We start from the raw sequence: 22,318 nt of genomic DNA on the forward strand, positions 1-22,318 counted from the left end.
AATTCTTCTGTACGTGTGTTTGAAACTGAACTCCTTAACGGTTGGCCGATTTCGATGAAATTTGTTGTGTCTGTTTGAGTGGGTCCCTAAATGGGTTAGATTCACAATTGACCTATATAGGTACAATGGGCGTGGCACCTCCCATACAAAGTAAAAATTTATTAATAGCTACCGAGCGAAGCCGGGATGGTCAGCTAGTATATTATATTATTAAAATTCGTAATGATTAGTATGTATAATGATTTTTGTGACACATGCATTCTGTATTTTTAATAAATAAACCTAAAATATAATTGAAAAAAAAAAACAAACAAAATTGTTTATTTATTTTGTAAATATTATCGTTTTTTGTATGCAAAAATGTGTTGGTGGGTGTTAAATATAAAAAAATTATTAAAAAAAAATAGTGTAACTTCCCGTCACATAAAAATATTAATTTGTTGTTTAGCCATTTTAACACTTTAAGATTATTTGAAAAAAAATTCAATTTTACGTGAAAAACATTTCCAAAAGTACATCATAAATGCATTTTGGAAAATTAATATTTTATTAGATTATGTTTCAAATGAGTCTTAAGTAACAAACATCCGATAACGGCATCGTAAGATATGAATTGAATATCTCAATTTTTTTAATTTTTCCAAAAATTTTTCGAAATTTAAAAAAAAAATAAAAATGGAAATGTCCAAATAAATCTAAAGACTATTAGTTGAATCACAAGGTTTCATATCATGTCATAATGTTCTAATATTTCACAATTGTTTAAAAATATGATTGTTTTTTATTGGAAAAACCATCGTAAAATACAACTATTTATTGTTTATTGTGTTGTCGTAACCAACCATCCGGCTCTTAGGCATTCGGCGCCTCAGAGTCGTGAAATATTAGAACATTACGACAATATGGCATGATAGGATACCTTGTGAATCCACTATTTGTGTTTACCGAATTTGATTTAAATCGGAAGACCTACAGTAGGGTTCTATAAGTCGATTGTTCAAAAGTCGACATGCTTTCGAGAAGTTTGCTATTTAAAATCAGCAAAATCGGTCCATAAATAACGGAGATATGAGCAAAAAACCGTGACAACCTCGATTTTTGAATTATTTTTGATCTATATATGGATTACTAAGTCATTAATAGATATTTCAAAGTCCATTGCAACGATGTAGATAAGGCTATAGTAAGTTGGACCTACAATGGGTCAAAATCGGGAAAAATATTTTTTAACCCGAATTTTCTTTCATCAAAAAATTTGTTTGTCATAAATTTAAAAAAAAAAAAATTAAAATTTTTTTTAAAAAAAATTTGGACAAAACTTTTTTTAAAAAAAATTAAAAAACAATTTCGAAAAAAAAATTTGAAAAACAATTAAAAAAAAAATTAAATTATGTTTACCTAAAAATATTTAAAAAAATTTATTTTAAAGTATAATTTGGTGAAGGGTATATAAAATTCGGCACAGCCGAATATAGATCTCTTACTTGTTTTACAAAAAATGGTAAAAAGTTGAAAAAAGTCGAAAGTAGTCGATTTAACTAAAAAGTCGAAAAGTCGACTTTTTAAAAAACGAAAAAAGTAGAAAGGACGAAAAGTCGACTTTTTGTTTAAGCTATAGAACTCTAACCTCTGTACTCAATTTGTTTTTGTGCTATTTTATGTAATTTTTTTATTTTTTTAAATTATAATCAAAAACAAACAAATTTTGTATAAAAATTTTGCTTTATAATTAAAATAAATATTTCATTATGAATAAGAGCTTAACTATTTATAACAATTGTATAAGTTGCAAATAAAATTTTACTTAAATATTTCACAAGCTAACAAAAAAAACTATGACACTAAATGACGGTGTAAAAGTTTTGACATCAGCATGACAGGCAAATGTAACTGACATCGGTTAATTAATATAAGATTTAATAGTATTGTTAGTGAAACATTTAACAAATTTGTGACCTTGAATTGGAAAGGGGATTTTTTATCTGTCTCTGCAATTCTTAATGAAAATTGTTTGTTTTTGCAGCCACTTTTCTGTACTAGGGAACCAAACGATTTTAAACAATTTAAGAAATAATAAATTTGTGATATGCCTGTGGGAAATTTGTGTCAATTGTTTTAAACGAACTAGTCCAGTGAAAAAAGTATATACCACTTTACTACACCATTTCCAATTGTATTTCAGAAGTTTCTAATTGTATTTCAGAATTTTGTAATTGTATTTCAGAAGTTTCCATTTATATTTCACAACTTTCTAATTATATTTCGGAATTTCCTGATTGTATTTCAGAAATTTCCATTTGTATTTCAGAAGTTTTAATGTATTATACATATTTAAAAAGTTTATAATTGTATTTCAGAATTTTCCAATTGAATTTCTGATATTCCTATTTGTATTTCAGAAATTTCCATTGGTATTGCTATTAGAATTTGAAATACAAATGGGAAATTGCAAAAAACAATTGGAAATTTCTTAAATGCAAATGGAAAATTCTGAAATTGATTTTGAAAATTCTTAAATACACTAGGAAATGGTGTAGTATAATTGTGTGAAAAAGTTTAGTATTTATCAATGAATTTTAAACAAATCAGTTAAAAATATATGAAATAATTTTAAATAAAACTTTATGACTTAAAAATGCGGGATTTTTTCAAATTTTTAGCTTTTATTTTGAAACATTTGTACAACAAAAAATTATTCAAAATATTGGCTATTGTTAGCTATGACCTTTTCCCATTTCTCTGGCAACATATGGATTCCGAGCCAAAATAACTGCTCATCTTTTGAGGCCAAGAACGAATCAAGGCAATATCGGATACTCTGTTTCAAAGTGAAGGGTATCCCAGAGAGAGAGCGTTCTGCATCGATCGAAACAAATTGTAGTCGGACGGGGCATGGTCTGGACTATAAAGCGACCATTATATTCTAATAAATAGTTTTTAACAGATACTGCAACATGTGGCTGAGCGTTGCTATGATGGAATATTACGGTTTCATGTCTGGTCGCATATTCTGGGCGTTTTTCAGCCAATGCTCGCTTCAAATGAATCAGTTCCGTTCAGTACAGGTTCCCTGTGATGGTCGGATCAGTTTTCAGCAGCTCATAATAGATAATTACCTTAGCGCCATGGATATTTAACTTTGGTGTCGATTCGGCTGGTTGGGAGAGCTTCACATACGACTTCTTACGCTATGGGTTATCGTAATGGATCAATTTTTCATCTGCAGTAATGATTCGGTGCAAAAATTATTTTCTTTTATAGAGTTCAAGCATCATTTCGAACATGCAAAATCGTTTTTCAAGCTCTCGGCTTCAGTTCGTTGGAACCCAATTTCCCTGCTTTTGGATGAATCCTGCTACTCGCAAACGTTTTGAAATTGCTGCTTGAGTAGCTCTCAATGATTTTGCAAGCTCTTGTTGAGTTTGAAAACAATCTTCATGATGCAATGCCTCCAATTCCAATTTTTTAAACAATTTTTTAATTTTTTAGGACTCATTTAAGATCAACATTAAAAATTAGAACAATTAATGCCATGAATGAATAAAATTGAATGAATTTTAAAATATGTTTTGCAACACAAAACACCCCAATATACAATTATTTTGTGTGATTTTTTTTCCATATTTGTTTGTCATGCCAAAAGTGCAAACTGAGAAAGAGAGTTATAAACAAAACAAAAACCTACAGAGAAAAAGAGCAAAGTAAAGACAGAGTTATTAAGTATTTTTAATAATTCACTAAGAGCAACATCTTCTCCTAGAACAGAGAACTGAGACGTTAACAGAACCGGCTACAGAGACGGCGAGAGACGAATAGAAAACAATTTACTACACAAAACTTTAAAACGTTAACGTTATGGGAGACGTAGGCAGCATTAAGTGGCGTTGGCAGAGTTAAAAGACTTCAAGAAGAAAGATAAACTGAGGGGGGAAAACGCCAAAACACTTGTTTTGCAGACACTTTAAGCAGCTGATGCGATGCTGGTTAATGATGATGATGATGGCTGGTGAGCCATGCAAAAAGAAGAGTTAAACAGAAATTTATAACAAAACAACAAAATTTTGGTTTTAAGAAGAAACCCAGAAACAAGAAGAGACAAAAACAATAATAATAATAATAATGTGTGGATACATGGGGCCAATCTGTAAAGATGTACGTTAATGTACGAGCGCTAGCGTCAAGCTTCACCCACCAAAATGCGGCTGCATATAAAAGGCACGACTTTAGCACAAATCAACACAATCATAAACAACTAGTGCGCGCGGACGTTGACTTAAGCGTTTGGTGTTCAAAACTTAATTGATCTGACAAAAAACAAAAAGAAAATAAATCTAAATAAATAGGTAAAGGAAAAAACAAATAAAATTAAATAAAAATTTATTTAAAAAAAATAAAAAGACAAACCAAAAAAAAACTGTATGAAATAAACTAAATAAATATTTATTTATTAAAAAGAACTGTAATGAAAACAATTTTATATAAAGTGTTTGAAAAATAAAAGTGTTTAAAAATTTTAAATTAAAAAAAACAAAGCCATTTAGACAAAAGTCTTAATTAAAAGGATTAATAATTTAGCTGAGAGTGTAAGAATTATAAAAAAAATAAAATTTAAATAAAAATCAGCAGAAAATAAACAAATTTTAGAATAAATTTTCGTTTGTTTTAAAACTAAATAGATGTTTGTTTATGATTATCAAAATAAATAAATTATTTGCTATTTTTGTTTATTTTTCATACATTTTACTAAATAAAACAATGTTTGTTTGCAATTGTGCTGCTGCTGTTTGTTGACAATTTACGACTTTTTGCAAAAAAAAACACAATAGTTATTTTTATGTGCATTGTGTACTTTAAAAAATTTATGTTCAAGTTGAAAATTTATTTAAAAACATCAGAAAATTGTCATTAATGGCCCTCTGCCAAAGAACTTAAAGCGTTCCGTGTCATTGTTTCTCCAAGAAAGTTTGTGGCTAAAGTCTTTTGTTTTGTCAATTTGACATTTTCAAAATAATCAATGACAGTTACTCAATTACTCAATGGCAGAAATGTCATAAATATGAGCTTAAATGTTAAAAATTTATCAATGAACTTAAATGCCAGTGATTATCGTAAAAATTGTTTTATGAGAATTCAAATAATTACATATTTGCGGTCAGTTTAAGGCCAGTTTTATGGTTAAAAATTATATTTAAACAAAATATTTTTAAATTCTTAGAAGAATTAGTAAATATTTTTGTTACCAACAAGTTCAAATATTTTACTTTTTCAATTACATAGTTTGGAATAAAAAGTCAGTTAAAAAAAGTGATTGTAAAAACTTTGCCTTTTTTCCTAATATATTATTACTCAAAAATAATATATTATTACTCAAAAATAATTTAAAAAAATTTCCAATAAAATTTTTGGAATTTTTTTTTAACATTTTTTAAAATAAATTTCACTTTTCTGACAAAAATTATGCCTTTTGCCCTTAACTGGACTGCAAGTTACAAAAATTACAAAAAATTTTCAAATAAAAAGAATTTAAATTTTTAAAACTGTCAAAAATTTTGCACTTTGCCCTTAACTTGCCGTTTTATTCTAATAAAAATTTTCAAATTAAAAAAAATAATTTTTTTGCCCACAATTTTATTGCAATGTGAGAATCCTGCTTTTTATTAGCATCTTAGTGTGTATATTCTGTTCAAAAGAAAAGTTTTACTCAACAAACCAATTGATTAAAAAATTTAAATTTTTTGACTTCGATTTTATTGCAGTCTGAGAATGTTGCCTTTTATTAACAGCTAACTGTGTATGGCTATTTCATTCAAATGAATATTGCAAAAAGACTAATAGTTTTATAACAAAAACTTTATTAAAAAATTAATTTTGCATACATTGATTTTGGAAAATAAATCAAATACTAAAATTTGTTGCCCTCGATTTTCTTGCAGTGTGAGAATGTTGCCTTTTATTAGCAGCTAACTGTGTTCGTCTATTTTATTCAAAAGAATAGCAAGAAAAGCAAAAAAAGTAATAGTTTTTATAACAATAACTTAATAATAAATTTGATTTTGATAACATTGATTTTGGGAATTAAATCAAATACTAAAATTTGTTGCCCTCAATTTAATAGCAGTGCAAAAAAAGTAATAATTTTATAACAAAATCTTTAAATTAAAAAAAAAAGTTTTAAATTTATTCTTTTAGGTGATAAATAGTGTTTTCATAAAATTTGTAAAAAAAAATGTTGAAAAATATTTAAAAAAAATTTCCTAAAAATTTAATTTGACATAATTTTTTTTTATAAAAATTGGAAATTTTTTTCTGAAATTCTAAAATAAAATTTAATATTCAACTTTCTTGAAAACTGTAAATCATTTTAATTTCAATTTTAATTTTTGGAAACACAAACTTCCAAAAAAAAATTTCAAACAAAATAATTAAATTAAATTTGCCCTGAATTTTATTGCCTATTTTGTTGAAAATGAATATGGCAAAAAAACTAAGGCCCAAATTTTGTAAATCACGTCACCAAAGTGATATTTATATGGAAAGCAAAAACAAAATTTCAAAAATTTTAAAAATTTGTTTTTGTTTTATATACAAAATTTTCAAATTATGAAAGGCAAATCAACGCTTGAATTTTTGTGCGTTTGTTCTGTTAAGAATTTGTATATAAAACAAAAACAAATTTTTAAAATTTTTGAAATTTTGTTTTTGCTTTCCATATAAAATCACTTTGTGACGTGATTTACAAAATTAGGGCCTAATAATTTTATTAGAAAAACTTTTTAAAAAGTAGATTTTGCAAATATTGATTTGGAGAAATTACGTCGAAATTAAAAAATATGTGTATCAGCTACTTGAGATATTGAAGGTCAAAGGTCACACATATTTATTTTGCTACTGTTACTTAAGATATTAAAGGTCAAATGTCACAAACATAAATTTGCTTAATTTCGCTTTCTATGTGTCATTCATAATTGCAAGTCATTATCCAATCTATGTTTTCTATGTATCCATCAAGTTTTCCATATTTTTTATTTGAAAATAGAGTTACATGAATCATTTTCGAGTTATAGCTCATATATATCACATTTTATAAACAGGCGGTAAATAATGTATGATGATATACTAACATTAAATTAAATCTTTGGTTTAGGAATCTTTATGTTGAACATTTAAGCATGTAATAAAATTAAAAATAATAAAGATTCTAAAGAGGTTTTTGCCTTAATATCTCAAGTAAATAGAGACTATTAACATCTTATTGCAAATGTCAAGGTTAAAACAAATTTTTGTAATTTTATTTTTCAATATCTTTGAATTGATTCATTTCATCAAAAAACTCAAGTATAATTCAAAAAAACAGGCTTAAGAAGATTCTGCTTTAATTTATTTTAATTTAATCTAAAACAATTTTATAACTTTTCACCTAAAACTAGTATAAAACAAATTACAGTCGTTTCAACATTAAGGTTCATTTACACATACACTGTAAGTTGTTGTTGCTTTTTTAAACAGTATACAAAATACAACAACAACATATTTTGTTATTTACATTTAAACTTATACACACATTACAACAACATTTATCTAAGAGCTATATTAAAATTATTAAAACTAAATTTTGTTAAAAACCTAAAATTCCTTTGAGGTGGTCTTACATATTTGTTCATAACATGTTTTCTACTCAAGCGATTTTGCTGATTTTCAATACCGAACTACTTAGGACCATAATAAACATTAACTCATGAATTTCATTTTATATGATTATATGTTTCAAATATGACAGTGTTTTACACACACAAGATAAATCTATATAATTTTTTTGATATAAACCCGAAATCTATTGATTTTTTTAACAAAACCTTAGCACGTGCCATAATTTAATGTATAAATTGACAAAATTTACAAACTTGTTCTTTGGTATATCCAGAATTACATAGAACTTTTCAAACAAATTAAAAAATTTCATATCAAATTTATGTTTATGTATGGTAAATATTTTTAAAATCATTAAAATAATTTAGCTATTTTGTCAATTCTAATAATAGACAAAATAACAATAAAAAAATAAAATAAAATCAACTTAAACAAGAAAAAAAAGAAATGATTATAATCAAAAAAATGCTTTTGGCAAAATTTAAAAGATTTAAGAGTTGTTAAAAAATGTTTTTTTGTTTATAACTTTTGTTAAATTACACATAAATTATAAAATTTGAAAAGAACTTGTTTTAAAAACAACACAAACTAACAAAATTGTTAGCCAAATTAAACAAAACAAAATATTAAAATCCATATGTCTACATAATTTATACTTTCTATTTCTATTACTATAATTTACAAAATGAAACAAACAAAGTTCTAATAGAAGGAATAAAAAATAAATAAAAATACCAAATATTTTTTGCTGTTAAATTTAAAATTTAGGTTGCACTAAATTAAATTTGAAAAAAATTTTAGTGTTGGGTTTTTTTATGGCGTATTTCGTTTTCAGTAGCTGTTTATTGTTTATTACAGTAGTATTGTCTTTTTAGAAATTTTCAAAATCCGTTAATATAGTGAATCATGGTTTCTTCTTTTATGCATATTTAATTTTTGTTGATAATATGTGGTTTTTTTTAATTAGTATTAACGATGTTTTTTTATATAGTTTTGGAAATAAAATAATATCTTGGAGTTTGTATCAATATTTGTTACAATACAAAAAAATGAAGCTCGTTAAATATTTTACACGTTTTCTGATACAATAACTTTTTTTATTTTATAAAATATTTAAGCAAAAGTTTATGTAACATATAGTTAACATACTTGATTAAATAAAAGACAATTTCTTGATAAAACCCATAAAGATTTTGCAATATATATTCCCTACAACATGTTTTCTGTTACAACAAACCATTTTGAACGACCTTCAAAAAATTCATTCTAAGTAGAGCAACTCAAAACTCAACAAATTAAGAATCTTTAAGTGTAACATTTAAGCATGTCTGTGCATGTGCAACATCCTATAAAAATTATTAAGACAAAGAAAACTTGATTAAATCTTTATCAAACTCAATCAAAGCTAATTAATTATAACTTTGTTACAAAATATAAACGCTCCATATATATACTAATTATTAGTTTATTAATTTAATTTTAACCTCATTGACTCTTTATGGAAATATTGCATCAATTTAAAATTGATTACAATACAAACTTTCCAATTCTTCCATTTATATCAATAATGTTAACTCATAGACTTTTGAGAGCAACTTACAAGAAAATAAATTAAATGATTCAGTTTAAAATAATAAAAATAATGATGAAATTTTATACATTTGCTTATCAATTGGAAAATTAAAATTGATTATAATTTGAAAATCATTTGATTGACAACTAATTAGAAAATATGTACTAAAATTAAAACTATATATCCAATTAGCACTTAAACCCTAAAAATTCAAGCACTTGAACATTTTGCTGAAATTTAAGTTGAATGCAAAAATAATTATGTTTTAAACTTGAAAAATATTTGAAAACCTAAAATATTATTCATACAAAAAACATATGGCTTAAATTTATATTTCCTTTTCACTGGAGAGTACTATTGATATAAAGTGTAATACAACTATAATTTAATTGCTTGACACTGGATTCAAGGCTTGAATTACACTTGTTTTCAACTTGAATTGTAGTAAAATTGCTTATTGGCCAAAGTATTGCTAAATTCCTTAAATAGTACTAGTATGAACAGATATCATCAGATTTAAATTCGAAAGGGAACGTTTTAAATTTATTGAATTTTTTTCACAATATTCTTTGGAAAGAAGACACAATGGGTCTGTATACCTTTTCCGTCTCATATGTCTATTAGTTTGTGTCCAACTAATGAAAAAGTTGATGCGATTGTACATTTTTCATATTAAAAAATACCGTTATATTCACGCGACTCATTTGATACTATATCTGGTATTTTACGACAAAAATTAACACCTTCATGTAGACTCATGACGATTTGAGGTTTGATATAAGCATGTCCGATCATGTCGTGTCATTCTTCTTTTAATTTTGACATATTGAAAAAAAAAAAAAAAAAGTTGTATTTCGAAAATTTTCTGTATAACAGTTTGTTCAACAGATAATATTTTGTATAACAGTTTGTTCTATAGAAAATTTCTGTAGACCAGTATTTTCCATAATGAGGGTATTTCTATAGAAAATTTTCTGTATAACAGTTTTTTATATAAGAAATTTTCTGTATAACTGTTGAAGATTGTCTGTATAAGAGTTATTCTATAGAAAATTGTCTGTATAACAGTATTTTATATAAGAAATTTTCTGTATAACAGTTTTTTCTATAGAAAATGTTCTGTAGAACAGTTGTTTATACAAGAAATGTTCTGTATAACAATTTTTTTCTATAGAAAATGTGCTATACAACAGTTTTTTTTAAAGAAACTTGCTGTATAACAGTTTTTTCTATATAATTTTTTTTATAACAGTTGTAGATTGTCTGTATAAGAGTTATTCTATAGAAAATTCTCTGTATAACAGTTTTTTATATAAGAAATTTTCTGTATAACAGTTTTTTCTATAGAAAATGTTCTGTATAACAGTTGTTTATACAAGAAATTTTCTGTATAACAGTTTTTTTCTATAGAAAATGTGCAATAGAACAGTTTTTTTTAAAAAAACTTGCTGTGTAACAGTTTTTTCTATATAAAATTTTTTTATAACAGTTGTAGATTGTCTGTACAAGAGTTATTCTATAGTAATTTGTTTGTATAACAGTTTTTTTATATAAGAAATTTTCTGTATAACAGTTTTTTCTATAGAAAATGTTCTGTATAACAGTTGTTTATACAAGAAATTTTCTGTATAACAGTTTTTTTCTATAGAAAATGTGCTATATAACAGTTTTTTTTAGAGAAACTTCATGTATAACAGTTTTTTCTATATAACATTTTTTTTATAACAGTTGAAGATTGTCTTTACAAGAGTTATTCTATAGAAAATTGTCTGTATAACAGTTTTTTATATAAGAAATTTTCTGTATAACAGTTTTTTCGGTAGAAAATGTTCTGTATAACAGTTGCTTATACAAGAAATTTCCTGTATAACAGTTTTTTTTTCTATAGAAAATGTGCTATATAACAGTTTTTTTTAAATAAACTTGCTGTATAACAGTTTTTTCTATAGAGCATTTTTTTATATCAGTTGAAGATTGTCTGTACAAGAGTTATTCTACAGAAAATTATCTGTATAACAGTTTTTCATATAAGAAATTTTCTGTATAACAGTTTTTTCTATAGAAAATTTTCTGTATAACAGTTGAATATTGTCTGTATAAGAGTTATTCTATAGAAAATTATTTGTATAACAGTTGAATATTGTCTGTATAAGAGTTATTCTATAGAAAATTTTCTGTATAACAGTTTTTTTTATAAGAAATTTTCGGTATTTTTCGGTGGAAAATGTTCTGTACATTTGTTTTTTCTAAAGATACTTTTGTGTATAACAGTTTTTTCCTGTAGATAATTTTGTGTTTAACATTATTTTCTCTAGAATATTTTCTGTATATAAGTATTTTCCATAGAAAATTTTATGTATAACAGTATTTTCCATAATGAGGTCTTTTTCTGTATAAAATGTTCTGTATAACAGTTGGTTACATAAACAATTTTATGTATAACAGTACATATTTTCTGTATAAGTTTTCTGTATAACAGTTTTTTCTTAGAAAATTTTGTGTATAGCAGTTGTTTCTGTTAAAATTGTTTGTATAACAGTATTTTCTACAGAACATTTTAATTTTCCATCCCTGTCACACAGTGATACAGCACTTTGCTGTTGTTTTCTCATGTTTTATCATGCAAAAGCCTGTTTAGTCTTCAAATATTCCAGACACCATGTCTGGCCCTGATGTGACAAACTTGAATTTAGAATATTCAAATAAATTATAATTTATTTCAAACAAATAATGCTGACACAAAATCTTAAATAAATGCATCCATTTCAGCACACATTACCAAACAAATAACCGATATTAAAACCGATTATTAGCCACCAAAAAAATTATATATTATTATATTTTTTTACCTTCTTTGGTTTTGAGGCTGTATAGCAGCAGCATTGTTAAATGGTCGCGTGTCATAACCAAAAAAAAAAACACAATTTTAAAATATAAAAATTTATTACTTTTAATAAACGTTTTATTTTTTATTTTTTCTGTTTAAAACAAGTTTATGGTTAAAGATGTTCTGATGTTTTTCATATATGAAAAAAAAAATACAAAATTTTGTCGTGAGTCTAAATAAAAAAGCGGCTATGTAAAGTAATGCTTGCTGGTTATTCCCTCCAAAAATGGAAATTGCAAAACTTATTTGCAGAAGATCTGCTGCTTGCAACAAAATGAAAAATATAAAATAAATAAAAGAAGCACAAACAGCTAAAGACGGACAATTAGACAGACAAGCAGCAGACTAAATTGAGCATCTAAATAAATATGTACAAACAAATACAACAGCCGGTATATACATACTAATACTTAGTTACTTATTTACCTATTTAGAGGTAAATAAATAAATAATATTGTTTATGTACTTTTAAAAACAGCTGGTAACAGACAAACAAATTTCGTAAACCACAATTTGTAAGAAAACTTTGTTGCTTTATTTGAATTGTCGGTGTAATTTTGTTAAATTCATAGAATAAAAAGTGTTTTCGAGCAGAGCTTGGCTGTTGTTGATTAATACTTAAAAACGAAACTTATTTAAACAAAAAGCCTAGTCAGCTAGTATTTTAACATGTTGGCTTAAAATTTGCCACACAAAAACCCATCATTTGATCTATTGATGTTTTCTGACAATGTAATGTGCTAAAATTCTCAACATGTTTGAAAGAAAAATTATTTACTTCCTTCTAAGTTGTTTGACATGCCACAAACACCCAAAAACTTTTAACATGTTTAGACAGACACTTGTGCCACAGTATGTGCAACATTAGAGTTGGAGTTGTAAACCAGAAAATAACGAAACTAATAGAGTTGCTTAACAATTTGGCCAACCAAAAAAAAAAATAGATATTCTAACATTAATGTATTTAACAATACGAAGGCTGGCTTTTAATTAAAGAGACTTGAGATAAATTTACTTTACAAGTTTAGCTGGCCCTAAATATTCCAGCGCTTGAACATTTTGGTGGAATTTTACTTGAATGCAATCATAATTATATTTTAAACTTGAAAAACATTTGAAAAAATTTAATATTTTTCAAACTAAAATTCTGAGGAATGCTATTGATATAAAGTGTAATACAATAATTCAAAGGTTTGAAATACACTTGAATTCAAGCAAAAATGCTTATTGGGGTGTTTGACAACAGACTTAGTATAATAAAAATTTTTACTGGAATTCAAGTTGAAAGCAAGTGTAATTCAAGCCTTGAATTATAGTCAAGCCATTAAATTATAGTTGTATTACACTTTATATCAACAGCATTCTCCAGTAAAAAGGAAACATAAATTCCAGCCATATGTTTTTTGTTAAAAAATTATGGCTTCAAGTCGAATTCCAACAAAATGCTTGAAGTTTTGGAACTTTGGTGCTTATTAGGAGGTATATTTTATTCGCTATATTTTATATTTATTCTATGTTACGTAGTTTAAAATATATCCCAATACTCTTAAAGTAACCTATGAATTTCTACTCAACTACAAAACAAATATTATTTATAAGGAATTACAAATAATTCATTAACTGTTTGTAAATCGAAATATCTATTAATATCCAATAAAGCTTCAGCTGTCATATCAAATAGTTTGCAACCGGCTATACATTTTTACACATGTTGTCATATTTAAATATTGTATTTCCCTGCAAAAAGTTGTAACAAGTAGTTTCTAAATAATTATCTATCTTTATCAGAAAAACACTCTTGAAAATCACACCAACTAATAACTTTACGTTTGCTACACTATTTACATAGGAAAAAAAAACGCCCAAAAAACCACACTCAACGTTTAACGTTTTAATATTCAGTGTGTACATTGCAATATTGAAAAAACAAATAGATTTTTGACGAAAGCCAAAAAAAAAAATCTAATTTTATTACGTAAAAATAAAATCCATATAAATGTATAGAATTTTTAAAAATACACAAACTTGAACACGTACGATTACGAGTACTCGTTCGTACCGGTACAATATTCAAACAACAGGTGTGGAAAACATGATAGAATGGTACTATTTGGAATAATTTTACACATTCAAAAGTACTCCCACAACTCTTTTGATACATTTCAACAATTCTCAGCATTTTATGCAAAAATAAACAAATTAGAACAGTTTTTTAGACTCTAAATAACTTAATGGAAAGCATGTCCATTCATGTTGTATTAATCTTGTTTTCTTTTGATTTTGCCTTACTGCAAAATAACTGAACCCATATTTGAGTGTTAGAAAAACGCAATGCTGTGACAATAGCATTTCTGGTTAAATTTCAAGACAATCCAATAAGCACCAAAGCCCCAAAAATTCAAGCACTTGAACATTTATTTGGAACTTGACTTGAATGCAAATGTAATAATGTTTTAAACTTGAAAAGTATTTGAAAAAATTTAAATATTTTCAAACAAAAAATATATGGCTTGAATTTCAGTTTCATTTTTACTGGATAATGCTATTGAAATAAAGTGTAATACAACTGTAATTCATTTGCTTGACTATAATTCAAGGCTGAAATTACACTTGCTTTCAACTTGAATTCCAGTAAAAATGCTTATTGGGATCCAATAAGCACCAAAACCCCAAAAATTCAAGCACTTGAACATTTCTTTGAAACTTGACTTGAATGCAAATGTAATTATGTTTTAAACTTGAAAAGTATTTAAAAAATTTAATATTTTTTAAACAAAAAACATATGACTTGAATTTATGTTTACTTTTTACTGGAGAATGCCATGGAAATAAAATGCAATACAACTGTAATTCAAGGCTTGAATTAAAGTTGGTTTCAACTTGAATTCCAGTAAAAATGCTTATTGGGATTCTAGTCTTTTCCATAGAAAATTTTGTTCATAAAAGTATTTTCTATAGGAATCATCTTTTGAGGTCAAGAACGAATCAAGCCAATTTCGGATACTCTGTTCTGAAGTGAAGTGTATCACAGATAACGTTCTGCATCGATCGAAATAGTTTTTAACAATTATTGTAACATGTGGCCGAGCTTTGTCATGATGGAATATTACGATTTCATGTCTTGCCTCATATTCTGGGCGTTTTTCGGCCAATACTCGCTTCAAACTAATCTGTTGCGCTCGGCACAGGTTTCTTGAGATGATCTGGGCAGATTTCAGCAGCTCATAATAAGTAGGACCCGTTTGTTCCTACTAAAGACAAAAAATTACCTTAGCGCCATGGATATTTGACTTTCGTGTCGATTCGGTTGGTTTGCAGGGCTTCACATACGATCTCTTTTGCTTCGGGTTAATATAATGGATCCAGTTTTCATCGCTTGAAATGATTCGGTGCAAAAATGATTTTCTTTTATAGCGTTCAAGCATCATTTCTCACATTCAAAATCGTATTTCAAGGTCTCTCGTCTTCAATTCGTATGATACCCAATTACCCTGCTTTTGAATGAATCCTGCTGCTCGCAGGTTGAGTCGCTCCCAATGATTTTGCAAGTTCTTGTTGAGTTTGACAACAATATTCATGGTGTAATATCTCCAATTCTTGGTCTTCAACTTTTTTGGCTGGCCTGGGCGATATTTGTCTTCCATGTCAAAATCACCACATCTGAACTGCAGAAATCATCTATCATATGTTGAAACCGATGGAACTCATTCACCATAATCTTTGATGAGCAATTGGTGTACATCAGCGGCACTTTTTTCAAATTAAAGCAAAACTTCCTGCATATGACGCTTTGTTGATACAAAATTCGATATTTTCGAAGCTAAAAAAACTTTGTTGTTTACACTATAATGTTCAATAACTAAGTGAGAATAAATAACAGATTTTTACACTTTAAAATGTCAAATAAGTTATTAAACAAAAAAAGCGTTGAAAAGATGCGCCATCTATTGTAAATCTCGAATTTTTAAGTCATACACCCAATATTTTATATAGGAATCTTTGTGTATAACAGTATTTCCTATAGTAAATGTTGTATATAACAGTATTTCCTTTAGGAATCTTTGTGTATAACAGTATTTTGTATAGAAATCATTGTATATGACAGTATTTTCTATAGAAATTATTATATATTTTATGTATAACAGTATTTTTAGAAATTAAAATTTTACAAATCTTAGAGTAAAGAAAACTACTACTATGAATATTTCAATACCGAAGAGGAATGTAAATTTCCATCCCTGACAGTTATAAACATTCCCAAAGAAGTTATGATTAATAATGTTCAATAGTGTGCAGTGTTTGCAAATACGACCCAGCAGTTTTAGCAATAATCAATGTTTCCCCTTTCAGACTGTAATTTTGGCGAATGTGTAATTACTACTGACTCAAATTCAATTATTTTTTTGGTCATTTGACACGTTAGTTCTTGTTGTGATGCAAAGATAACACAGTTTGTTACTTTTTACATCCCATATAATTTAGCGTCAAGTCACTTTAGTGTCTCTAAGTAATCTAAGTTGTAGTCAATTTAACCTTTTTGGTACTGCTCTTTAGAAGGTAGTTATTTTACCCACCAGAAGTAATCTATTGGAGAATAAATGTTACTAACCCCCATTAACACGAAGCTTGGTTAGGCGTTAACTAACAGTTATAATGTAGGTTAAAATTATTTTTGTATGAAAACTGTCAGTATAACTATTAGTTAACACATAACCAGACTTCGTGTTACTGGGGGTAAGTGTTTGGTTTATAATCCAGAGTTTAGTCTGACTTTCGCCTAGAACATGAACATGTTAAAATAACTAGACACATATCTAATGCAGTATGTAGATCTTAAATGATATGAAAATTCTCTAATTCGGGACAGTGTACCCAGAACTACTGCAGTAAAGTAGTACTCGTACAATTTATATAGTATCCACCATATGTGTAAATGAGTAAATGTTGTCATAGCTTATGGCTGCCTCAAAATATTGCAGCAGAATTTAATGTGATTAAGTTGATAATGTCATAATTGCTGCAAGGTGACAAGTAATATAAAATACATACGTACGTACATACATATGCACGAGTATGAGAACTTTAAATATTATTTTTTGTAAATACTGTTTACTGGCTGAATGAATGAAGTGTTAGTGTTTAGTGCACATTATGAAATTATTGTTTATGAGTTTTTCTAACTAATGTTTAACGGCAAAACTATGGACTGCCTTAGTAAATAAGTTAAATAATTTATTTACAGCAATTTGTATTTTGTGGCAAATTAATTGATGTAGTGTGATGTTGAAAACCATATAATTATAAGGTGTCGGTTGGATTAGGAAGTTTTTGCAAATGATGTGTGACCAGTGATTAATTTTAAAACTGTGTAGCAACTGTTTTAGTTTATAAGGATGGTAATTTGTTTAGAAACTGACAAATATTAACAATAGAGGAAAGATTTTGAAAGTGAAATTATTAAAAGCGATGTTCTCGAAAACTTAATCAAGAGATCTTGTAAAAATAACAGTATGTTTTCTGAGGGCTTGGGAAAGTGGGTTACAACATACAGAAACACCTTTTAAAATATACTTTCTTCACCAGTCACTGACACTACGATCCAGTTATTTCCTTCTTTCTTTACACTAAAGAAGTCGGGGCTACACAATAGTGTGCTGGATTAGCAATCTGAGGATTGCGGGTTCGATTCCCGCCAAAGATTTTGGGTGTATTTGCAATTTGTGTTTGTTTAGAAACAAACAAAAAATTTATACACACCCTTTACAATGCGGGGTTAATTTTCATGCGAGTGAATCTCATGGTCAATTCAATAGAAAGACACATGATGATCTTGCATTATCATTTCCCAAAACGCATTTACACTTAGAGTGTTGCCTTATAAGTAGTAACACTCGTACTCGAATGAACTTTGCAATTAAATTTGTTTAATATTTTATACAAATTTCCGAACGTTTCTAAATCCTTCCTTTAATAAAAAAAAGTCCTTAATAAATTGAAATCAGGTTTTTCAGAATTTTGACTTAAAAATATAGTTTTTTTGAATTAATAATAAACTCGATTTCAAATTGAAATTACTATAGAACTTATTCTGAAATTAATCCAAAATCACCGCTCTTCTACCAGAGATAATGAATGACATGAGCCATCTAAATGAAAATAACTGCCTTTGTTTAAATAAATCTATCAATTATTTTTATAATTTTATAAATATTTTTAAAATATGTTTTGGCTTTTTATGGTCTACATTAATTTATTGTTTCTTTCAAATAAGGCCGCTTAGTTCCATAACAAATTCCTAAAATTCAATGTATTGAAAACACTGCCAATAAATAAATCAATTTTAATAAATTTGTCATTATCTTTTGATAATTTTCTTTTTATATTTAAATTAAATAAATAGTTTTCTATTGTAGCTATTTGAAGAAAGTTTGCTCTTACATTTTGCTTTAGAAATTTTAATAACACAAATATTTTCAAAACAAATACCATTGAAAACATTTTAAACCATTGAGGGTTGTATAGTTTTTTAAGGTTTCTTTTAATCTTAAGCTCATTTTTTGAGTTTTATAAAGACTCATTGAATAATACTGACCGAAATAAATTAAAAAAAATCCTAATCGCAAATATTTTCCTGTGAATTCCCCTGTAAATTTCGGGATTTTCTTTATATGTTTTCTCCTTAAATTTATTAAAAGTATTGGCCATTGTTAGCTATAACCTTTTCCCATCTTTCTGGCAACATATGGATTACGAGCCAAAAGAACTGCTCATCTTTTGAAGTCAAGTACAAATCAAGCCAATATCGGATACTCGGTTTCAAAGTAAAGCGTATCCCAGAGAGAGAACGTTCTGCATTGATCGAAACAAATAGTAGTCGGATGGGGCAAGATCTGGCCTATAAGGCTGTTGAGGCAAAACTTCTCAACCACTTCTTTCTAAATAGTTTTTAACAGGTTATGTTCCGATTTCATTTCTGGCCGCATATTTTCGGCCAATACTCGTTGCTTTCGGTAAATTTTTCCTTTTTTTTAAAAAAAAAAAACATAAACTGCAAAGCATTTTGCTTGTCTGCAGATACACCCAGAGTCTCTGGCGGGAATCGAACCCGCAACCCTCAGATTAATAGTTCAGCACAGAATCGCCTGGTCTATCGTGACAATCTATGATGGACCCTGTGATGGTTTGGCCAGATTTCAGCAGCTCATAATATATAGCACCCTTTTGCTCCCACCAAATACTGAGCATTACCTTAGCGCCTTGAATATTTGACAGGATTTCGGACATGCAAAATCAAGGTCTTTCAAGGTATATCAACTTCAATTCGTATGGTACCCAATTTCATTGCTTTTGGATGAATCCTGCTGCTCGCCAACGTTTCGAAATTGCAGCTTGAGTAGCACCCAATGATTTTCCAATCTCTTTTTGAGTTTGACAACAATTTTCATGAAGTTATGCCTCCAACTCTTGGTCTTCAAACAGCATTTCAGACATACTAAATCGTCTTTAAAGGTCTCTCAGCTTCAAATCGTATGGTACCTAATTTCCCTGCTTTTGGCTGAATCATGCTGCTCGATAATGTTTTGAAATTGCTGAATGAGTAGCTACCAATGATTTTGGAAGCTCTTTATGAGTTTTATAAAAATATTCAGGGAGTAATGCCTCCTATCATAGAGAATTATACATAGAGACGAGACACTCCGATTTGTCAAACAAAAATACAACAAATAATATTTCTGATACAACAACAAAATACATTGTCTAGCATGTATTTTGTTGTTGCAAGAGATAGGTTTTTGACAATTCCGTCTCGTCTCTATGTTACCCTATGCCTCCTATTCTTGGTCTTCAAACGATCTTTGTCTACCGTTTCAAAATCACTACTTCTGTTTTTCCAACAATTATAAAATTAATTTCTAGGTTTTCCTGTACAGATAACTGTTCCAGTAGTAATAAGCACTAAACAAATATATTTAGATTAGATCTAAAAGCTGTCAAAGAATATCCAAATGCAATCAATTCGAGTTCGACCTCATATTCGGTTACAGATTCGGCAGTATTAAGGCAAATGTTTGCTGAATAAGAAAATATTTAAGCAATGTGAACCTAGCTTACTTTAGTATTTTTTCTACCGTCAATTTTAACCATTACTATGCTAAATTATGTAATAAATAACACATAATTTGTATTTAAATAGAACTTTAAATGTGAATTTTTTAACAGATGACCTTTTCAATAAACATTTTCCAGCTAATTAATTTTTGTTTAGAGAACTAAAATTCAGGAAATGTGTATAAATTTAAATATAAACAACATTTTACACATAAAACAAATTTTCTTATAAAAACACAATGGCAATGAAACAAAACACAAACAATAATTTTTAAACACTTTTAAAAACACTTTAAAACATAAAGAATGATTATGTCTATACCTGATAAATTTTTGTCATGATAAACGTTAAAATGGTTGGCTAGATAAAAAAATTATCTGTTATGACACATTTGTTAGTGCTTTTGCTCAGACAACTTTGTCTTGACAACAAATGTCATTAATTGTCAAGTATAGACAGGAGAGTAATAAATGTTTAAATTTCTTAAAGGTTTATAAAACAAATTTTGTATAGAAATGTAGGTTTATAAACCTTTAATAAATTTAAAAATTAATTATGAAAAGACTTTTAATTATGATTTCCTAAAATTTTGTTAAAAAAAAAAACCATTATAAACATTACTAATTTATTTTCGCTCTTTAGTTTACTTTTAGTTAAAATACACCAGGATTTAATATTAATTTGTTCACAATAAATAAAAACACCAACACCCCACACAACTTTCATAATCATTCAAGCATTATGTCAGGTTGTAGCTGTTTAGCATATGGCCTATTGGCCACTTTACTATTTGCCGCCACGGCAGTACAATGTTCTCAATATTCCTCCAATATGTTCCTGAATGGTGAATATCAAAATGGTTTATTAAGTCGACACGACGAAGAATACAGACAAGAAAGTCCGGCAGCTGCATTTTTATCGCTGATCAGCAAAAGAGCCTCACCCTTTATGGGTCAACAATATTTGCCCACTCTGTTGGAGTGTCGTGGACGTGGTCAACAATGTGTTCCCAAGGATCAGTGTGTGAATGGTTATTTCACCCAACAATTGCCCAAAGTACAGGTAAGAAAAATGAAATATTTTCAAAAAGAAAGACAGGTTTTTTCAAATTAAAAATAACGACAAATAATTAATTAAATTATAAATAAATTAATTTGTGTTTATAAGTGTTTGTTAGCAAAAATATATTATGAATTTTTTATTAAAGATTAACATTTAGTGTGGTTTTTAAAACATGCCGAAATTACATAATCAGAATTGAAATTTTATTTTCGGTTTTACCCAGATTTGTATTTATAAACACACATATAAAAAAAATATTGTTTTTTAAACGTTTATCAATACAAAAAATTTGTTTGTGAAAACAATAAACTTGATATAGTAAAAAATATAGTTTTTTTTATGCAGATAAGCCAGCCATCGCGCCAGATTGTTATGATCAAGTTTATTTTTTATTTGCTGCTCTTTCATCTTTCTTTTTTTTTATTTTAAATTATTTTCTTTATGTTAAAATTATACCAAATCAAAAACAAAAAAAAAACACTTGAGTTTAACCGTTAATTTCCGGTTTAGCCCTTTTCTGCCAAATTTTTGCTTATTTTTTTGGCATTTATTACAGCCAATCAAAATAAGAGTTTCGTAATATAAGTATTAATAATATGATGCTACTTTATCCATTCATCCCGTCCGGTGTTGTGTCTGTCTGCTGCATGTCTGTCCATGTGCCGGTTTGTTTTCGGCTGGAAAAGTGTGTCGTTCACAATATGTTTTGTGTTGTGCCTACACAGTGTTGCAGCATATAGATAGATATGTAGTCCGTATCAAACATTAAGTTCATGTTTAATTGCAAAACAGGTTCCTGGGGACAGCCAATAAAAAATCACTCATTTATGCAAATTTTGTTAAACAAAAACAATATTTTTGTCTCTTAACCCTTTAAGGGCAACTAATAAGCAATAACTTTTACTTTTATTCTAATATTGAATTGAAAGCAAAGTAAAAGTAAGTAAAGATTTAAAGAATTTTATAGAAAACCTCCAAAGAGAGAGAGAGAGAAAGAGAGTTCATTAATCTTTTGATGAAATTATCACTTTGTGTAGAA

General features: G+C 27.5%; 1 protein-coding gene across 1 annotated transcript in view; it reads left to right on the forward strand.

Moving 5' to 3' along the window:
- Positions 1–4,245: 4,245 nt before the first annotated feature.
- Positions 4,246–22,318, forward strand: part of scaf (scarface) — a 51,431-nt gene continuing 33,358 nt past the window's right edge. Inside the window, exons 1-2 of the mRNA XM_065512147.1 lie at positions 4,246–4,343; positions 20,860–21,279. Of these exons, the coding sequence (XP_065368219.1) occupies positions 20,959–21,279 (321 nt within the window). The 5' untranslated portion in view covers positions 4,246–4,343; positions 20,860–20,958. The remainder of the gene's footprint in view (positions 4,344–20,859; positions 21,280–22,318) is intronic.

Source organism: Calliphora vicina, chromosome 5 (assembly GCF_958450345.1).
Source record: "Calliphora vicina chromosome 5, idCalVici1.1, whole genome shotgun sequence".
Taxonomy (NCBI): Eukaryota; Metazoa; Arthropoda; class Insecta; order Diptera; family Calliphoridae; genus Calliphora; species Calliphora vicina.